The following is a 20,961-nucleotide window of genomic DNA, read 5'->3' on the forward strand; positions in this document are numbered from 1 at the left end:
CACCTGCTGCTGTAATTATAATCACATTAAACTTGTTTTTCCACCATTTGTTACAGAATTAAGCTTTGATATGAAAGACTTCTCACGTCCTTGAAGTGGGTGCAGGAAAGTTCCAATATCACACTTTGATTACAGCAAACAAATAGAAGATTAGGAGAGGATTGTAAAACAAAAGAATAGCCTCCAGTATTTACACAGGGCGAAGGATTCCATGATTATACACATATGACATGAACATGACATGCCTTCCACACATGTGCCTCCCGAGCGAATCCCACTGTGCACAATTCATGCTTCCATACAAATGCGTGGGGGTACTTTGAAGATGTGAAGCCTCTATGAAGTGGTTTCAGGGAGGGAGCAAAGCCAGCCAACTGTATCCGTCGCAGCTATGAAAGAGCCGTAAATGACAACAGGCACTGGAGGGCTGGGTCAGGCTACAGGGATTGAGGGGCTTCACGGTGTCTCCGACAGTGTGGGCATGATTAGCTGTGTGTTGTGTGCTCCTGCTTTGACTAACACACCCACTCTGCATGAGAAACCTTCCCGAAGAATCATCTCTTTGTTTTTACGGAGCAGGTCTGGCATGCAGATTCTCATCAGCCCCGGGTGTCGGAGTTCTTGCTGTCGTCAGCAGCATCATTCCTTCCTCTGTCATTAGTGCCCTGTCCTGCTCCATGGATCTCTGTTTGGATTTAAAGGACCAAGCCACTAAGTGCATCTCTAGAATATTCATTGCTTGAACTTCAACCACAATAACCATCAAAAAACCCCGGAGATCACCATACATGCACTTGAAATCTCCTCTGGCTCTGTCGTGCTTCTTTTGGACTGAAACGCAGATTCGGGCAATTCAATGGTCCCGTTAATCATGTTAGTTCCAGGAACCGACCGGCTCTGTATGATGCTCCGATCCAAGACCAGCCTCTGTGACCTTGGGTAGTTTTCCCAAAGGGAGGCCCCTGCCAGTAGGCACAGTGCAGTTGGTGCCAGTCCCCCCACAGTGTGGTGTGATTGGGTCCAATCTGTTGTCCCCCAGGCCCCAAAGACTGGTGACCACAGCCCAAGCTGGCACAGCTGCCTGGCTGGATTTCTGACTGAGGCCACACGGCCTAATTAGCACCGTGGCTCAATAATCACAGCCTTTCTACCACTTCAGTGTCCCATTTCACTTAGCAGGGCTGTTAAACTGATTTGTTCGCCTCGACTGTACCAAAAATCACAATGCAAGTCTGCCTCACTGCACCCAAAACCTAGTTAGAAGGACTCAGAGTTGAGTTTGGAAAAGATTTCATGACATCCCGAAGCGTGATTCATGACTCTACCAATGATATTCGACAACACCATGGGATTAAGGGATTATTTACTTCCTAAAATTCCAGGGTTACACCACTAGTTTAGCTGGCCCTTTTTCTGGATGCTTTGGCCCTTTTCCTGGATGATCCATCAGCCCATTATGTTAAGGCAGATGACCTCTTCCTGTCTGTAGTCATCCAAAATAAGCAAAAATAAAAAGCAAGTGATCCTTGGATGGATCTGTTGAGCGAATGATTGTGAGGGAATAGAAAGCAACCTGCACTGGCTCAGTTTGGGTAATGTTTTTTACACCTGCCCCCTTAGATTCCTCAACAAAGTCACATGCTGGATAAGATTACTTTTTCACCACGTAATAGCCATGGGTCGGACATACTGTACAGAATTTGCACTGTTTTATATTTGTTTTTTTGGCTGTTGGTATGTCTGTTCACCTCCATGGATCGTCGTCGTCTGAAGACAAAGAAAAGGCAATACTTACCTCCACAAATGACCATTTGTATATCAATTAATTCCCCTATGTTACGTTGAATTTGTGAGGAAGACTTCGCTTTTCTCGCATGCCTCTACGGTGAACGAAGAATCCAAAAATGGAGAAAAGTCTTAATGAATGTCATCAACCATAGGGGCCCGTATTTACCCCTATGCAAAACTATATCAAAACATCTGTTTACAAACTCTCTCTCAACTCATACCGTATAATCCAAGTCTCATTTACTCAGTCATATACTTCCTAATGCCTCATTCACCGTAAAGGCATGGGAGAAGGACAAAGTTTTCTTCCTGAATTCACCTCAGCACGGGATGAGTAATTGATACACAAATGGTCATCTGGGGGTGAAATACTCCTTAGATTTAATTGTAGCTCATTTCATTTAGGTGATCTGGAAAGTGTATGAATTTAAATCTTGATGATAGAACAGAAACTGCAGCAGACAAATGACCGCAGCAGCTAAAGAGGTATGGTCGCGTAGTGCCAGCTCTTGAAAGCCTACACCGGTGAGAAAGCGGGGCCTCCTGCACGGCGGCTACCAGACAGCTTGTACATACAACGTCCTTTTTTTCCCTGCCTTATGGACAAACCACACGTCTCATACTTAATGCAGCCACGAGTCATTTTTCTTACCTGTGCTGTTGCTCTCTTTATCTCTCCTTCACTGCATTTTTCTCTTTTCTCCCTAGCGCTTCGACATTCTCTTTCTTTTTACATCTGTCATCCACGATGTCATCAGAGAACTGGTCTCTTGTTAAACCCCCTTTTTCCATCTACCTCTTTTCCCCCTTAGATTTATTTTTCCATAGGGAAGAATGATTCCTAGGGCCAGTATTTTTTCCTGCCCTCTTAAAACACAGGGTGACGTCTTTGCGGCGGGCAGTCGGTGGTAATCAGTCTCTTGCAAAGTCTCTGTGGTGCACAGACGCTGAGCCAGCTCTCAGTCCAGTTGGCCAGAAACATGTAATTATTGATATAGAGGACTACTTGATGATTTTATTAGAGAGTTCGAGGTGTAAAGCTGAAACAATTAGTTGATTAGTCAAGTAGCTGATGGACAGAAAATCAACAGGTAACTATTAAGATAATTGATTATTTGTTCAAGAACGAACAATTCTCTGGCTCCAGCTTCTCGAATGTGAAGATCTGACTCCTTCCTTAGTCTTATGTGATGGTACCTGAATACGACAGAAGATCTTTGGGTTTCGGAGTGTTGGTCCAAAAAGAAAAACCAAAAGAATGACAATTTGTCAAAAACTGTTGGCATTTTATATCCTAGAAGATTGATTGAAAGAATAATCTGCAGTTTAACCGATGACAAACGAGAACAATCTTTAGTTGCACTTTATTTATGGATACGGATCTGTTGTTTTTTGATTTTTTTTTTCTGGGCCAAAAGTGAAACTTCAGTTGAAACAAAATCCATGACAGCACTGCACCTGTCACCTTACAACAAAGGAAATATAGGATATCTGATACATAGAATATGTAGTATTTGTGGAGTGTGTAGGATGAAATTGAGGAAATCCCCCCGATCCCCAAAAGATTGATGTGCCTTGTGTGTAAGGGTTCAGTACTCCCCCTTTTTTTCACGAATCATCTCTCTGTTCTTTATATGCCTCTGTGTCCTATCTTTATCCCTCTATGCTTGTTCCCATTACGGCCAAGAGGAAGAGCGTAGGGATAGAAAAGAAAAAAAATCCAAACAACTGTCCTGGGGAGAAGACTTCTGGATATCCCATTCTAGCTGGATACTATATTTAACTGGGGATCAGTCCAGTTCGTATCACTAGTCCCTCCCCAGGGGCTGCAGGTCTTGCCCGGTGTCTGTAGAGTAGACCTGGCCTCTTAGCTGTGCTCATAGGCCTGTTGGCTCACATCTCAGCTGTTTCTTTTTTTTAACGACACAGTTCTTTTTCATTTGCTGACACAAAGGAAATGAGACGAGGGGAAAGAATGACTGCAGGCAAGGCAAATATGAAAAAAAGGATGATAGCAGTAACAGTCTAAGAGGTAGGAGTTCAGTAGCAGAAGTTCAGTAGAAGTCACATTGAAATTTTTAGTTACACATTGGTCATTATATATTTGTAGCTTGTTGTTGTTACCAGTGACTGTATATAACGATAGACAACATGGCCCCTCAGGGTTGGGAGAGAGTTACTGCCTCAAGAGAAGGAGTTCGAGTATTTTGGCGTCTTGTAAACAAGTAAGGGTAAAATAGAGTGTATGATAGACATGTGGTTTGGTGCGGTATCAGCGTTGCACTGGACCATCATGATGAATATGGAGCTGAGCAGTAAGGCACAGCTCTCGATTTACTAGTCCAACCTTTATCTGTGCTCATGAGCTTTGGGTAGTGACCAAAAGAATGAGATTGAATTGCTGGGGAGAGGGACGTCTGGAGTACCTTGCTCAGCTTGCTGCCCCCGCCACCTGGCCCACAATAATCAGATGAAAATGGATGGATGTGTGCCTCTCCATTTCCTCCCTCTGTGCAAAAATGAAGCCAAAATATCCCGGATATGGGCGCTTCCATACTGCGCTGGTGACGCCATTTGGAGTCTGTGCAGTAGCATTCTCGGAACCCATTGGCTGTATTCGGCGTCTGACTTCTGGCAGACGGCGATATAGCCTGGGGGCAGACCCCCGATTTTTTGGCATTCCGGTTTGATTTGGGCGGAGGAGGCGAATTTCAGTTTCCCACTTCCGTTTATATATAAGTAAATATGCTGAACCATTGTGATGGATTTAGAGTTTGCTGTGACGCCAATTATGTTCCGCCTCGTTAGTTCACCGCACGGACCGTTTAACCTGGCTACAACTGCAGCCGGCTCAAACGTGATTGGTCAATATCACGCGGACTACAAACAGCCTACAACTGGAAACCAGGGCTCTTCCGCTCTTCTTCCGGAGGCAAGATCTCCGGGGTTTGCCTACAGACTCTACATTCACTGAATGTAGAGTCTGTATATAGAGACTAGTGCAGTAGTAATCAGGAAGTGGAGCCAACGCCGGTCAACCCAAGCAGCCTCATTTGTCGCGACCACACCGATTGACATACACAGCTGTCAATCATGATTTCAAACCCTCTTTTTATAGCATCAGGTAGCTAATTCAAACCAAACTCATCTGAAAAACAAACGCTTGAACATACAGCAGTAAGATAAGAACTACCTAAAATGACCAGTGGCATCTTTGGGAAAAATTTCTTTGACGTGTATTTTGATCTTTTAGTTTGGCCCATGTCGTATCTCCTAACATGAAGGGGGTAGACTTTATGACCTATAATGCAGCCAGCCACCAGGGGGCGATTGAATGTTTTAGCTTCACTTTTGGGGAACTGTCATGATGTCCATCTTTTTATGCAGTCTATAATTGCAAGTAAACAATTGTTTGTGCTAGGGATGCACGATAATATCGGCACATTATTGGTATCGGCCAATATTGGCTTTAGAATGAACCATCAGATTTGGACAACATGCTTTTTCTTAATTTGCCCAATGAATAAATATTGCATATGTTGAAAAGTATTGTATTTTATGTCTCCGTCTGCTGGTGGGCCATCTCGATAAGTGTACGCATGCATAATATGGTATTAATTCCACTACAGAAGAGAATTGATGATCACCAAAATGAGATAGGAAAAAAAGTGGATATATCAATATTCGTATCAGTTATCAGTCAAATGAGTTGTTACATATCAGCATATTGGATAACGGCAAAAAATCCAATCTCATGCATCCCTACTTTGTAAATTGCATGTACTTTATCAGCTGACACTCCTGTTCATCTATCTTAAGTTCAAGATGTATGACCCTTGTGTGTCAGTGGGGTCACTCCTCAGCTTTATGCTGTTGCAGCTGCACCTTAGGATTTACTCCGTGTTGTCATTTCCTTAGATTGCACTCCCTGCCCAGCTTCTGACCTCGCACATTCATTTTCATCTTCAGGAAGGGAGAGAGCAGAGGAAGCAGGAGTATGGAAAAATAAGAGAAGGGCTTGTGGCTTCTGGACTTTTTGGAGAAACGAGCGAAATGTAAGATGGTTCCAATTAACGGAGAAAAAAGTGGCGGTAGGCGGCGGAGTAAATGAAAGAATAAAATGGCTGGTTTGATTTCCATCTTCTGACCCCCCCCCCCACTTCTCTCCTTCTTTTCCCCCTCTTCTGTCCCATTTCTAGAAGCCCGCCTGCTTCTGTTAAGTCAGAGTTACATTCAAGATAGTGGATCCTGACTCAGAAACACAACTTAAATGGGCCATGAAGACAGAACAGGATGGAGAAAACCCAGTAATTGGTGAAAAGACTAATTAGCCGTGGATGAAAAGACCGAGAACGAGTCTGTTTTAGGGGTGATGAAAGCTACAGAGCAACGGTTATTGATTAGAGGAGGGGAAATTAAAGAAGAAAGAATGATGAGTCTGTGAGAAGAGTGGAAAAATGGGGAGAGGGGGAAATAAAGAGCAGGTTGAAGAGCTGAGTGGCTGCAGCTGGGGCTAAAAATGTTGTGGTATTGTCTATTAGACATTACACAGAAAGAAGAACTGTTGAAGAATCGGTAAACAGACTCTCTTTGTTTCAATAAACTCGCGTTACAATAAGGCAGGGATACAATACAGAGTTAAAACATACATATTGCAATTAAAAGTTGAGTCTTGCACTTTTTTTTTTAATCACAAGTCTTAGTTTCTTGTTCGTCATTTTGGGAAATGCACTTAACGACTGTGCTGCATGTTAGCTGAGAAGACTGACGCCACCCTCTTGTCTGTACGATAAATATGAAGCTACAGCCACAGCCAGTTAGCGTAGCCTAGCATAAAGACTGGATTCAGGGGGAAATAGCTTGGCTCTGTACAACAGCAGCTTGTCATTTTTACATTTCAGGTTCTATACGGATTAAACGTATAACATGTTATTTAGCCAGGTTTAGAGGTGCTGGTAGGTGGATTCTATTGCCTCTGGACAGAGCCAGCCAAAATCCAAAGTTCACAAAGTCCACAGCTCGACATATAGGAGCATGTGGACACTGGAGGACAGCCGACAGCTGGCATTAGGCTTTGGGTACGCACCTGACAGACCTCGTGCCCTCCCTCTGGTTCTCCAACATGCTCTTCAGGCCCAGTAAATCCTCCAGTATGTTCCACCAGCCTTGGCTTGACTCTCTGTTGCCTGGATCTATCACACAGCCTCCAGCAGGCCCCACTGACCCAAGCTGTGCTCTGGTCCTCTGCCAGAGAACCAAAGGGAGGGCGGGAGGGCAGCAGGGTTTGTGCCCACGGCCGAGGGCTCTCTGTCAACTTTTCTCCAGTGTCCACATACCCCTGTATGTGGAGCTGTGGACCTTTAGATTTTTTTCCTGAGGTTTTTGTGCCCCTGCTCACCGGCCGTTTGTTCTTTGACCAATAAGGTTTTGAATAAAGCAGTTCACCTTAAAAAAATCAGTGTTTTTTATTCTGGTCGGCTCACAGTGGAGGGGCTTCGATCTACAGTGGCCGACGCCAAAAGGCAAATTGCCCTATCTAGAGCCAGTGTTTGGTTTGTCCATTCTGGGCTACTATATAAACATGGCGGTGCAACAAATCAGTGTTTCTCAGACACTGTTTGGCATGTTGTTGATGGCCTGCTAACCCATAGACTGTAAAAAAAAATGGACGTAGCTACCATGACTTCACCCACTGGTTTGTGGATTCCAGTTCTGAGGCCTCGAGTTTGGCCTCAATGTTTCTCTGGGCAGTTGCGACGCTAGACATTGTCGAACCAAGAAATTTGTGTATCTACCATGATAAAGGATCCTAATTGACTTTTGATTGGCATTGTTTCCCTGGTGTCGGCAAGTCATTTTAACAAATTACATGCCACCACCACGTAATTTGGTGTTGAGGTTGTGGTTCACATTTCTGTAAAACCATTTTACTAATTTTCAGAAGAACAGGACTGTAAAGACGTGATGTGAAATGACAAATGAGTTTAAACATTTCAGAGCAGGAATATATGATTGACAATAATCTCTAAACACACATTATCACAGATCTGCCATTATACTGTGTAATAAGACTGGGCGAAGTTGGGAAAATAAGCACTTGATAGTCTAGCACACTGTATTAATTTCTACACTACTGGCACCCATTATTAAGTACTTATACCCCATTTAGTCGATACACAGAGAGGTGGAAAGACGGACATAAAGAGAGTCAGAGAGCGAGATAGAGGGAGATGCAGAGATAGTTCCCATATGTGCACACAGACACCTGATATTCGTCCTGGTGGGTGAATCAACATTCTCCGTGAGTGACACAGATGTGCGCTCCGTCTGTTGAAGTTCAGAAGTTAAATAGCTGAGGGAGAAGGACAGAAGGAGATGGAGTGATACTCATTTGTTTATATTGGGAGAGGATATTTAATAGACTTATAAAACCATAATTGGCCAGACTGCTGACTGGCACTTTTCCGTGTCTACATCTGTGTCTGCAAAGTGTTTAACCGTAGTGTAAACCCTGCCTGGTGTCATCTGGGTTTGATTGGCATTATCACAGCCAGCAGCACTTTCTTTTTCTTCTCTTTGAGCACTCCCTCTTTATAGTCATTAGACCTAGCTCATCACTTTTACTATTTAGCAGTCTGAAAAATATTTTCCCACATCTTGATGCAGACACCTGCGCTGGTAATATTCTTTTCCCAGATGTGATGTCATGTCCTCTGCTTCCTTTACTGTGTGTGTGAGTCTGCCACTAAAACAGGTGTAACTGATTCTTTACACCTCCTTTGCGTATTTTGTCAAGTCATGAACCATTTCTCTTTGCTCTCCATCCTTCTGTGTGAATTCCATCTGCTTGGATCCTTTGTTCGGCTGCTAAGGAAAACATTTGTCTTATTTTCTTTTTTTCTCTCTCGTCCTCTTCGCCTCCTTTTCTCCCCGTTTTCAAGTGTGTCATGATCGATTTGTAGCATGTCTGTAAGGCTCAGCCGCGAGGAGGAGGCGGAGGGGGCTCTCTAGGTGAATGGGATTTGAGTTAAATTTATGACTGCAGAGGAGAGATACTGTTTGGCAACATTTATATACACACGCAAGGTCCAGATGTTGTGTCCTCTGGCTGCCCCGGGGTGTTAGTAGTAATGTAGCTCTCTGACGGCTGCGTTATGCTTCCTTAAGCTGAAACGCTGTTTATTGGGAAAAGGTGAGCGGAGGCACGGCGCAATCCCTTCATCCGCAGTTGTACTTTTATTGCTCAAGCCGCCAAGCCCTGATGACATCTTCGTCAAAAGGCTCAAAGCTGCACGTGCCTTCATATCCGGGTGATGGATGACATCATGGCGGTGCGATGTATGGAGCATGTATAGCTGTCTGCAGGGAGAGACGTCAGGCCGGTTTATTTGCCTTCAGCCCTGAAGCTGGTTGGCTCAGGCAGCGTAGTGAAGGCCTGAGGGATGCTGTAATGGCAAATTCAAGCCTGTCTGCTCCAGAGCCGGTTCACAAAAAGGTGATATATTTTTAGTGTTTTGTTTTTTTTATTGACTCCCTCAAGGAGTAATTTGTCTCTTTGTCCTCCACACTCAATAGTGAGATCTAAAGGCAGGATAACGATGGGTGCGTTTTGAAGCTTGTGAACAGTCCTAATTGCCGTTTTAGCCAAGCTAGTAGCATGACTCTAGGGACGGTAGTGTTGTTTGGTCGGCCCCCCGCTTTGGTACAGTCTGAAATATATTATTAACTGTAAGATGGATTGCTATGAAACTTGCACGGATATTTTTGGTTCTCAAGCTAGGGATGACGCGAGACCCAGTAACTCGGCACCAAGTCAATGCCAAGATTCTAAAAACATGATGGTACTCGTTTCTCTCCACTACAGTAGGTACCTTAAGTCCTGGGGACACAATTCTTCCTGACTAATGACTGTATATAAAGATGGATGATGGGTCTCAACATGAAGCTTAAATATTCCAAATATGACAGCTGCCATCTTTCGATTGTGATGTCATTTAGAGCCAGAGACAGTAGCGATCTCTGCAGTAACGAGTTCCCACCCATACATCCATCATCATCACGACATCGAACGTCCCCTTTTAAAAACCAAACTTAACAGAAAAATGAACACTTGAACATACATCAGTGTGAACTATCTAATTGACAGAAACCATTCTTTGGAAAAATGTATCTGATCTGTACTTTGATCTTTAGTTTGGCCCATGTCCCCTCCACTAACACGGAGGGGGTGAGGGTTATGACCCCTATACTGCTGCCAGCCACTGAGATGTTTTGGCTGCACTATATCCTCCTGAGACCCTGTGTCCATTTTGGGTTTACTTGACCTTATACTTCATTCTATTTAACTTAGACCTGTTGTCCTCGTTTGTAGACACTTTTTTTGTTCCAGTAAGAGCACAATATACTAATCTATGTAAAAACAAGATGGCAGCCATCTCTGCCAAGTCAGTCTGCAGCCAATCCCGACACAAAAGTGGACAAGGTTCAAAACCTGATCACATTTTATGGTTGAAACTTGTTTATTTATGATTAATAATGTTTGTAGTTTGATATGGCAACAAATTTGACCAATTTTAGCAACTGTAACAAGCTAAGACACTGTTAATTAGGAAGTACTCATTTGAGGACATTGGGACCTAATTGTCATTGACAATGTTTATTTTTTATACTGATCAGGTCCTACTGATCCCAAATAGCTAGGAGAAATTAAAAATGCATACCAAACAAAAGTTCGAGTCTCAGGTGGATATGGGAAGCTGTCATGACGTCCATCTTTATTATACAGTCTATGTTATGGAGCTAACGGAGCAGCATATAGGCCTACAAGTGTTCTAGTCTGCTGGTAACTGCCGAAGGAAGGGGAAGAACTTCTACAGCAAAAAAGACCAACAACACGTGGAAGATGGCAACAAGTGCAGCTGCAGCTCTGCCTCGACTCGTTGAAAAGAAATGTGTTTTTCCCTCAGTGTGTTTAGTTAATTCTTTGCAATGGGAGGACAAGGCGGATCATCAGGGATTCATTATAAAATTAAAGATAAGTTTAATTTTAAATTTCTTCATAAAGAGTGTACGTTTCAGTATGTAAGATTTATTTTTTAGTGTTTTGCTGTGGCATCAACTCGGGTATCGAGAATCGTGTAATTTCACTGGTGTTGGTATCAACTACTAAACTGCTGTTACCTCGACATGCCTGCCTCAGACAGCAAAATGATGATTCCCTTAGCTTTACCTCTACCACCAGAAGGTTGACATTTTTGGGTATGAGTGAACTGCTTGATATCTAGTGAATCTTGTTGCCCAGTGACCCTGCGTGTTTTGCTGCAGCCGTCTGCTTTGGCTCCCTGACTGCACTGACTGGCTCCACTCAAATGAGTGAAGGGGCTGCGTGTTTTTTACGCAGGGTTCAACTCAGTCTTAATGCAGCCGTTGTCTTGTTCACACCCATTGGGTTACTTTTCAGCTTATTAGAGACTAATTTCGATGACACATTGGGAATCATTGGTATTACTGTCATACTGGTCTGGTACACAGCAACAGTCATGCTGATGCATTACTGAGGATGGCAAAAAAAAGTGATGATGCAGAATTTGTGCTGTTTACTTGTGCATGAAATATGAACACACAATTGGAATCTCCTGCTGGCAGCCAGAAGTATGAATCAGACGCCACATGTTGCTCTTAAAAGCAGTTCCAGTGTCAAACAGACCCCGAGCAGATTAAAATAGTCAGAGCTCAACTCGTTCCTAGTTTGGTCAGAGTACCAACTCTGCATTGTCTTGCCCCTGGAAGGAAATCGGCCAGTGGTGCCGCTGATGAACAGCTCAATGGCAATGAATTATCTTCGTGTCTGTTTATACCGTGCTGGCTTTAGCCTTTCTCCTTCCCCCGCTCTTTTCTGATCTATCGCTTTTTTGGAGGTCTTAGTTTACTCTGGACCTCTCTCATACATCTGGGCTATTTTTCAACTGACTCACTTGTAGGGACTTATCAAGGCATATATGAGTTCAGTTACCTGCACGGCGCATACCGGCTGACTGCGGGCTGAAAAATGATCTCCAGTCACGACTTAAGTGTTTATTCAATCCAGGACTTATTATCAACTCTGTCAGTGGTCTGGTAGCATAACTTCAGAAATGTGTTTAAGAGCTAGGTCAGTAGAGCGTTTTCTAATCCCTCTTAGTGGATAAAGCTATTTGGGAGCACACCGGGAGCCAGAAAACATCTGTATTGCATATAGATGGTGTCACATAAAACGCTGGTATAGACAAAGACATATCATCCCTGAGAGAGGTGCAGAAGTGCACATCTGAGAATTTCCTTTTTAAATCTGTGATTTGATGTCGGCATGTGCTCTCAACATATGTAACCATGTCAAGTCCCCTCATAGCTGAGAACAGTAAATTCGGATTGAACCACCGGTGTGTGGCCTTGTAGCACACATTCAGCCGGCCGCTTATGGTTTATGGTTTATACTGCTTCACTGACAGAGATGTTTGCAGCACAGGAGTCTTGGCCTGAGCTTTACATTTAGCTGAAAAGTCATACATTTTTGGAAAGAATTTAGTTTCCAATGCTTTCAGCTCAAAATGTGGAAGAGAAGATCTATATCCACTTTATCCAACTTCAAAAATGAGCCTACTAACACTTCTGAAGGTCACTAAGTTACTCCTATCTTGTTTTTTTTAAATTCCACAGAAACAAAACTGTGAAATTGGCAGTGTAATGTTTTCTGGGGAATAACATGTTGTATCTATTACTTGGCAAACATCAGCTGGACACAGTCACTTCCTGGGGTCTTGTTATTGCAGTAAGGTTGCCGGTCAACCAGGGCAGGACATGATTTTTGAGATGCTGCCTTTGCTTAGTCACTCCGAGCACTTGCTGATCAAGAGTGATTCATCCTAAAATCAGTACCTCATGTATTTTTGTACAACAGTTAGTTTCAACTAAGTGATCTGATTGAACAAGAGGCTTTTCATAAGTGCCGATATACAGAACAACATCACTTGGACTTTCCTAAACTGTTGATTACAGTAATGGTTTGTCATTATCTAATGTATAGAAATAACATTTAAGTTAAATAAGATCGCCTTGGAGATACTAGTTTCAATTCACATCGACTTTGACATCTCTTTTGTGGAACACATAATAACCAGCTGCCCCAAACACCTGCTACCGAATGGCGAATGTGGCCTAATTGACCTGGACGATGAAACACTGGAACGACTTGCCTCAACGGAGCTGAAGGTCTAAGGACATACGCCAGAAGAAGACTCCAACCTGCATTCAGTAGGGGTGTACAATATATTAATCTGGATCAGTATATAGATTCAGTGATCAACAATCCAACATAATCAATGCAAAGAGAAGACACTGATACATATGGTCATCTTTCAGATTCCCATGGCACATCTGTGTCACAATTTCCATCCAAGCACACCTATTGCCCAATCTTTCAGGCCGATCGGGCAGAAAATGGTGATCAGCCTAGGAAAAAAAAGTTAGACTTTTGACTTTGGAATATCAGCAAATATCGTGTTGTTGTCCAAAGAATTGGTACAATATTGCATCGTGATACTTGTGATTTACGCCCCTGCCATTTTGCGTCTCCGACCACAGAAGCAGCCGTCTGACAGGAGACATGTACTGAACAAACACATGCTACATGTCTGTGCCACGGGAAGAAATCAAGAGAGTTTGTATTTATTGGTTAATTGATTTTATTTCCCAGCCCACCGTTGGGAGTCGGGGGAATCTGCCGCTCATAGACAGACTGGAAGCTGATCAATCAACGTACAGCAGGATATTTGTTTGATTTCAACAGCTGTCTGTGCAGATTACACTTACTTAACTTGACAGAAATAGGCGGGGGGTCTTGGCAGGAAGTTATTATGGAGACGACTACAACCATTTGCTGAAGTTGAAAAAGACAGGTGACGGTTGAATTTCTGTTCAACGACATTCCTAAATGGTCCAGCGCCCTACCATGAATCAGGCTTTATGCATATATGGTAGCTTGCTAATGCTAATGTGCGGGATTGTTTATGTGTTGCTAGGCAAAAGTTCAGTCCCATCAGTCGCTGAACTATTTGTGTTGGTAGAGGCAAATAAATAATTAGATAAACAAACAAATCAGAATCTGTTTTCAAGTCTAACTGTTGACTAATAAATGGTACTTATAGAACTTTTGTATAAAACTCGACCTGTGATGATATACAGCACAACAGCACTCCTTCTCCCGTGATACAGTGTGTCTGCTTCATGTCTATATGCTGTTCAAGATAAAATGCAATTACAGTGCTTCCATGGGGAAGGGAGTCAACTTGTAAATTCCCATTCACTGATATCAGTAAAACGATGACCACCCCTATCTTCCATTTTCTTCTGCCACCAGAACTCCTGCTGCACCGTGCAAACATGTGTGTGTCATTTACTGTCTGCACGTTCCAAAGTAAAAAGCACCCTGAAGAGGATTTGGAGAGAGCAAATGGCGATGACATGTTTGATTTAAACCGTTTAAAAGAAATTTAACCAGAACCTCCGTTTCTCCCTTTCGGCAGATCCTCAAACCGCTTGGCCAGGCGTGTGGCGAGAGTGACGTCAGTTAGGAGAGGAAAGGAAGTGGGGTTTGATTTAGAATTGATATGGCCCACATGTGTGTGTCGCTCTATGTGCTCAAGCTGGATTTAATATTTCTGCGTTCATTCCTGTTTGTCCAGTTTGTCGCTTCAGTTGTAGATTCGGCCCACTGGGCTCAAACATAGTCATGCAGTGCAGAGCCGTGTCACCCTGTAACCTACCTCCTGTTCAGGGGTGCAACATGGCAGCTCAAGTTCTCCCCATTTGTTTTTACAATTTGTCATCTGCGGTCATTTAACAGTGACACAAGAATGAGGCGGCACACTCTGTCAAAAGGTTGTGAGTGTTAAGCGTGTTAGAAAATAAGCCTCTGTCCTCTTGCCATGCACAGACGTCCAGCCACGCTCCTCAGGGTTAGTGTGGCCATAAAAATGACAACAGTAATTTTAGGAGACACAGTGGGCTGAAGGGCTCATGGCTCCTGTTTCATGGAAACTTTTGCCTGGGTCCAGACCTTGGAATTCGGCAACTGCACTGAGATGACTGATTCGCCTGGCATTGTGACATAAAGCATGGATTTCTTTGTGAAAATAAAAAATGATCCAATGAGCGACGCAAGGGGACTAATGATTCGCCAATCAGCGCCACGGGCCTTATGCAATTTTCAAGTGGCGGAACTGATGAGGAGTAATAACAACATTGTCGACCGCTATTGCTATTGAGGCTGCTCTAAATTGACATGTCTTCTCAATATCGCCAGACATTGTAGTTTATTTTTACTTTGCTCCACTCTTAAAAACCTGGCAAAACAAGTATGTTGGCATTGGGTACATCAATGTGGACTTAAAGTGGTGTTACATTCAGGTGGATACATTGGTCTTTAGTGAGTGGTTTGGGAAAATTAAACCCCCCTCCCCCATGGAGGACATCTAGAGTGGACGCAATGTCAGACTGAAGATGGAAAAAGAGTGCCTGATATCAGGCAATGGGAACTCCATCGCTGACCTTCACGACTTAAAGCTCAGTTTAACTGTAGTATTAGTTCACAGATAAAAGGGTTTTCCACTTATACATTTATTGTGGTGGCCCGCCATGATATCAGCTTTTGCTGCCACATACTGATTTTCTATTTTTGGAGCTGGACCATTCATTAGGAGCGCTTTTGGAATATATGTCCTGTTTGGTTACTCAAAGCTCCACACTCTCGAGGCGCAACTCTCTATTTCTTAGAACAACAGCACTCTCATTTAGCGTTGTCTATCATTTTTCCAACCTACTTCAGAGGAATTTTGCCACGTTCCCACGAAACTTGGGCACCCCATGGTAAAACGCTGGGTCTAAACTTTTGCTTGAACTCGCCCAGTGGTGTAGTGGAGGGTATACTCAGGTATACGGGGTATACCCACTTCTTTTTCTATCCAGTGACAGTATACCCACCTATCAGCTAAACAGCCATTGTAATATATAGGAGAGTATGCCCACTTTCTCATCGGTATCCTACCTATCTACTTAGTAGTACACCCACCTCATCAACTACCACTACACCACTAAACTCGCCTCTGCAGCAGTTGCTCCTCTATTCCATGGATCTGATCGATCTGACCACAAAGTGATTGACTGCGACTCAAACTCAACAAACCAAGAAAAAAATTCTTGAAGAGCATCGCCTGGGCTATGTTCAGGGATCCGCAAAAACCTCCGAATTCATAGAGGGGACACAGAATGACACAAAGAACACACACACAATAAAAAAACCCACAGAAACCTCCCCTCCCATCGTCAGCTACGGCCACACATAGATTCTAATTTTGTGGGAAAAACTGAATACCAAGAGACTCACTGACTGACTGACATCACAAGTAGACATAACAGTTAAGCTCTAAAAAGCATGATGTGGGCCTTTTAAAGCCCCTGGTACTCAAAAAGCACAGTTTTAAGTTGTTAAATGACACTCCAGCCTTGTGCATCTTGTGTCTTCTTTTGTGCTCACCCTCATAATTACAGTGTGTCTTTGACTTGATTCAATAGCGGCACAGTGTTGAGTACAATGTGTACAAAATCCAGCACATTACCTGACTTACATGCCTCCTTCCACTTTTCTCTTGCTCCTTTTTTATGCTTTCTCTTTATATAAACGCACATTCCTGCATTTCAACGCCTGCAGTTGTCTCTGAATTTTACCTCTGACAACATGTGTCAGTTGCATTTGAAGACCACCAGCTGAACCCAGTGTGGCAGCGCTGTTTTGACACAAATTCCCCATGGAAACAGCGTAACACAGTCTCAGTACCATGAACACGCGCACTCAGAGACAGAGTCACAGGTTGGTAATCTAAGCTGCACTCGGGGCAGAAGTCACCTTGTCTGCTACATCAACAATAACAAGCGCCCCTTTCATGGGACAAGTCCTGTTCTGTCCAACCACAGGGATCTGTCAGAGGTTCCAGTGAATAGTCCTGTCTGTCTTCCTTCCTTTTCTCTATCTTTTTCTCTTTCCTGCAAATCATTCACTCATCACCCACCTTGTTATCTCGAACTGAACCTCAAGGTTATGTTTAAAGTTGGGGTTCATCATAGAGACATTGACCTCAATAAGCTAGAATCAAGACGTCAAGTAAGAAGTATTTGATTTGTCTTATTTTGCCGTCTGATTTAAAATGTATATTGTCTGTCCCGCAGAGTGCCAAGAGTCTTCCCAACAACAAGGATTCACGCATCCTGTGGGCCAAAGATGACTTTTTACTCACCACTGGCTTTGATATGGTAAGAAACTGTTTGTACATCTTGCATTGCCACATTGGCTAAGCAATGTACTGCTGTGTACACGCTAAAAAAATCAATATCAGTTTAAGTGTGTGCTATATTCTCACTGCTTTACCTTGCCATCAGACAGGGATTTCCAATCGGAAACTGATGCTGTTATATCGCTCTCTTCAAAGCCACACTCCATTGAGAAAAACTGTTTTTTACATTGCTAAACACAGGACCTGCTGGCCTATTGCTGCCTCGATCAGTTAGTAAGTTTAGTGTTATTGTGTGACTTTGGCATTTAAAAGCATTTGTTTGGACTTACCAAAGTCACACAGTAACATAAACTAACTAACTGATTGGGACAGCGGACCCAGCAGCTCCTTTATTCGAGGCAAGGTAAAGCAGTGAAAATATTCTTAATATAGCGTATACATGAAGCTGTTATGGACTTTTTATGTGCGACTTTTTTTTGTTATTCGTTGCTACCCCCATCCACAGCAGTACATTGCTTAGCTTTTGTGGCAGTACTCCTGCCTGCTTCTCCAAACTCATTATGAGCTGACTGCCATCTGCTGTATGACATGACTATGGATAAGTTGCTCATACAACCCCACTTCAAACCATCTGAACTATCCCTTTAAGCCTTTAGCCTTGTAAGTGTTATCAATGCAAAGTCACTGGATGTGTCTGAAATTACTTTTTCAGCCCACGAAAAGCAAAAAGCCCACCTCAAAAATAGCAATCAGTGCAGTATATTGCAACAGTAACTTACTGGTATATCCCTAATGTGTCTCATTAAGTTTCTTTCACCTCATCTGCTGGTCTGAATGTTTGTGTTTACAGCACTTAACTTATCACGTCGTTGTGTGTATAGATGCGTAATCGGGAGGTGAGGCTTTGGGACAGCAGGAAGCTGAGCTCTTCGGTCAGCTCGGCATCACTCGGCACTTCCAGCGGGTGAGTACTGCATCAGTGCGCAACCCCTGACCCCCATAACTGACGCAGTTGTGACACTGACCGTGTTGCGCTTTAATGTCTGTCAGTGAGACGGCCAGAGGTCATGTGTTACAGCACAAAGTGGGACTGTGTGCGTGTGATGTGACATACTTGGCATACAGTTTATGTGTGTGGTATGTGGATGTTGGTGTGGGTCATTTGCATACTGTATATGGAACGATGTATGTAACGCACATTGTGAAGCTGGACGGGCGTGCAGACCTCCCAGGGCTCTGACACTGTCCCTAACATTCTTGCCATTTCCTGGGTCAGAGCCACACACAGAGTCGCCTCTCCTCTCTCTGTGTCCCTCCATCCATGATCACTGCGAAGGGTCAGGCAACAGCAGCACACACACACACATCAACACGTCTCTTTTCAGCTCACCGCTTTGTCACTTTCTGCTCCTGACCTTCCCCAAATCGCTTCGTTTATTTTTCCAAACACGGCTGCGGAGGACCTGAGGAGAGCGGGAGCGTGGCCGGGCTCCAGAGAGGAGAGGAATGGAAGGATGGAGGAGGAAAGAGAGAGGAGAGAAAGGGCGGGAGTGAGTGTTCCTTTGTCAGATCCAACTCATGCATTTGAGTGCTATTATAAACAGGTTTGTGGGCCAAGTCATTCCAGACTAAAGCCCACCGGACTCTGCCAGGCGATTCAGCACACTGTGGTGGATTAAATAAATTTATTATCATTCTTATTACTTTAAAAAGGCAGAGAGGTAGCTCTTCAGAGCAGCACAGATTCCACATCTGTTCTTTGGCACAGGTAGAGAATGTATGGGCCCCTGTTTAGTTGCAGCAAGGCCCAGAAAGTGTGGAGATATACAGTACAGTATAAATTCATGTAAATAGTATGAGCAGGTTTTTTTTAGCCCAAGATTGCCACAGCAAAGCAGCCTCTGAGGAATGTAATATTTTTTCCCTCCCTTTGGAATCTGTGTGTGTGTGATAGACGTTTCGGAGTTGACACAGCAGGGTCCTAAATAACAACCTCGACTCTCCCTCCTCCTCCCTCTGCCCTCGTGCTCGCCACTCATCTCCATTTCCTCCACTTCCTCCTTCATTTGAGTGAGACAGATAGTTGCCTGTCTGAGTGCCTCTTTGGAATCCATCGCATGGTTTGGTGCCAGCATACTTTTCATGGAAATGGAGGATATCTGATGCCACTGATGCCACATTTTTTTTCCGTCTTATTACCAAAGCTAATATGTTTGTGATATTCACACTAGTAAAAAGCCCAGAAAATCCCCTCAGAACACATCAGGAACTGTGCGTCTGCTGAAACCACAGAGGATAGTGTTAATTAGTTAATTTTATTACAAGGTTTGTCTCCCTGGTGTCTCTGCTCATAGACAGAGGAATGTTGACGTTTACTCAGCGTCTGTAGCCGCTGCTTTGTGGTTGTGATGATGGCGCAACTTGAAGAGAATGTACCAGCAATGTGAGGATTTCTACCAAAGTGTCCTGCTCATATGGTGACAAGCTGTTGAGCGTTCCTGATGCCTTCTCACTCAGCCACCGTCTGGTTTTTCTAAGTGTCTGTCCACACTTTCTTGAATCAGCAGGAGAGCCAACCATATTGGATTTATTAGATACATTTAATTAGCTTTGAATTTGAGAAAAGTCCTTTGGTTTCCTGTGTTTTCATACCAGTTAATTCGATATACTGTGATTCTTTTTTTATTGAACATAATTGCTGGGGTGTGTGCTGGCCCATCTGCACTATGTCCTGTATTAAATCACTTTAATCATGCTATCATATGCTGGGATGGTGTGTCAGAGAGCTATCACTCCCAAGGCCACATCCCCTCCAGATGCCTGCAGACCAGCACTGATATAAACCAGGTAGGCAATCAAATGACAGATGAGACCTTGCCCTTTACTGCCATTCTGGCTTCTCCCCTTCCTTCTTATTTCATCTGCTTTGCCACAAATTTCCTTCAGCTTTGTCTCTCCTAGCTCATCTTCATTCCCCCAGGAGTAGTCACACATGAGCGAAATTTACACTGGCAAATATTTGCCTCTCGTTCACCTCCATTTAAAGGGAAATTTCGGTTTATTTCAACCTGTCTCCTATCGTCCTAAATTTGTTTCAAGTGACTAGTGACATAAAAATAATAGTTAGCATGTTAGCCGTTAGCCTAGATACAGCCGGGGTGCATAGTAGCGTCAGACCTGTTAAAACGTAAGTGAACGGGCATACTTCAAGTGCAAAGTTAGTCCACTAAACAAGCTTTTTTTCCACAAAGACCGCCTCATATCGTTAGGATAAATGTCAGAGAACATATAGAAAACGACATGTAAACGTGTTGTCTTACCTTACCGGTGTGCTGCCGTGTTTGTTTACCCCTTTAGCTCTGCTTTCCAAAGCACGGCCGAAATATATCTCACGAGCTCTAGATAAAGCCCAGCTGGATACTACTCCAGGTGGAGGTGTCTCGTCCTCGGTCACATCCAGACCTTGAAAATAAGGCTGCAACCGGTCCCATTCCTTGCAACAGTGGCATTCCTCTTCTGTGGGCACTGGGGCACAGCATTCACAGGTACACCACCAATCTCCAGAGCTACGCAGCCTTGCAGCAGCCATTCCTCCTCTCTTGTCCTCTACCTGTTGCGCCTCTCTCTCTCTCCTCCTCCCTTCTTCAATTTTATGAAGCTCTTCGTCAGTGTATTCTGCCTCAAATAAATAAGGGCGGCCATCAAACTCTGCAAAATCAAATTCCTCCTCCACAAAGTCGAAGTGTGAATGGGGATCGTTTCAATAACGTCGTCATATAAACGCAGAAGTTTTTTAAAACGCAAAGGACAAACTTTTCCGTTTTTAGAGAAACCTTTGTTGTCTAAACAG

General features: G+C 43.6%; 1 protein-coding gene across 1 annotated transcript in view; it reads left to right on the top strand.

The window, feature by feature from the left end:
• coro7 (coronin 7) overlaps positions 1-20,961 on the top strand; it is a 156,335-nt gene that overhangs the window by 32,981 nt on the left and 102,393 nt on the right. The window contains exons 8-9 of the mRNA XM_050069936.1: positions 17,047-17,130; positions 17,993-18,075. Coding sequence (XP_049925893.1) covers positions 17,047-17,130; positions 17,993-18,075 — 167 coding nt within the window. The remainder of the gene's footprint in view (positions 1-17,046; positions 17,131-17,992; positions 18,076-20,961) is intronic.

Source organism: Epinephelus moara, chromosome 18 (genome assembly GCF_006386435.1).
Source record: "Epinephelus moara isolate mb chromosome 18, YSFRI_EMoa_1.0, whole genome shotgun sequence".
In the NCBI taxonomy this organism is placed as follows: domain Eukaryota; kingdom Metazoa; phylum Chordata; class Actinopteri; order Perciformes; family Serranidae; genus Epinephelus; species Epinephelus moara.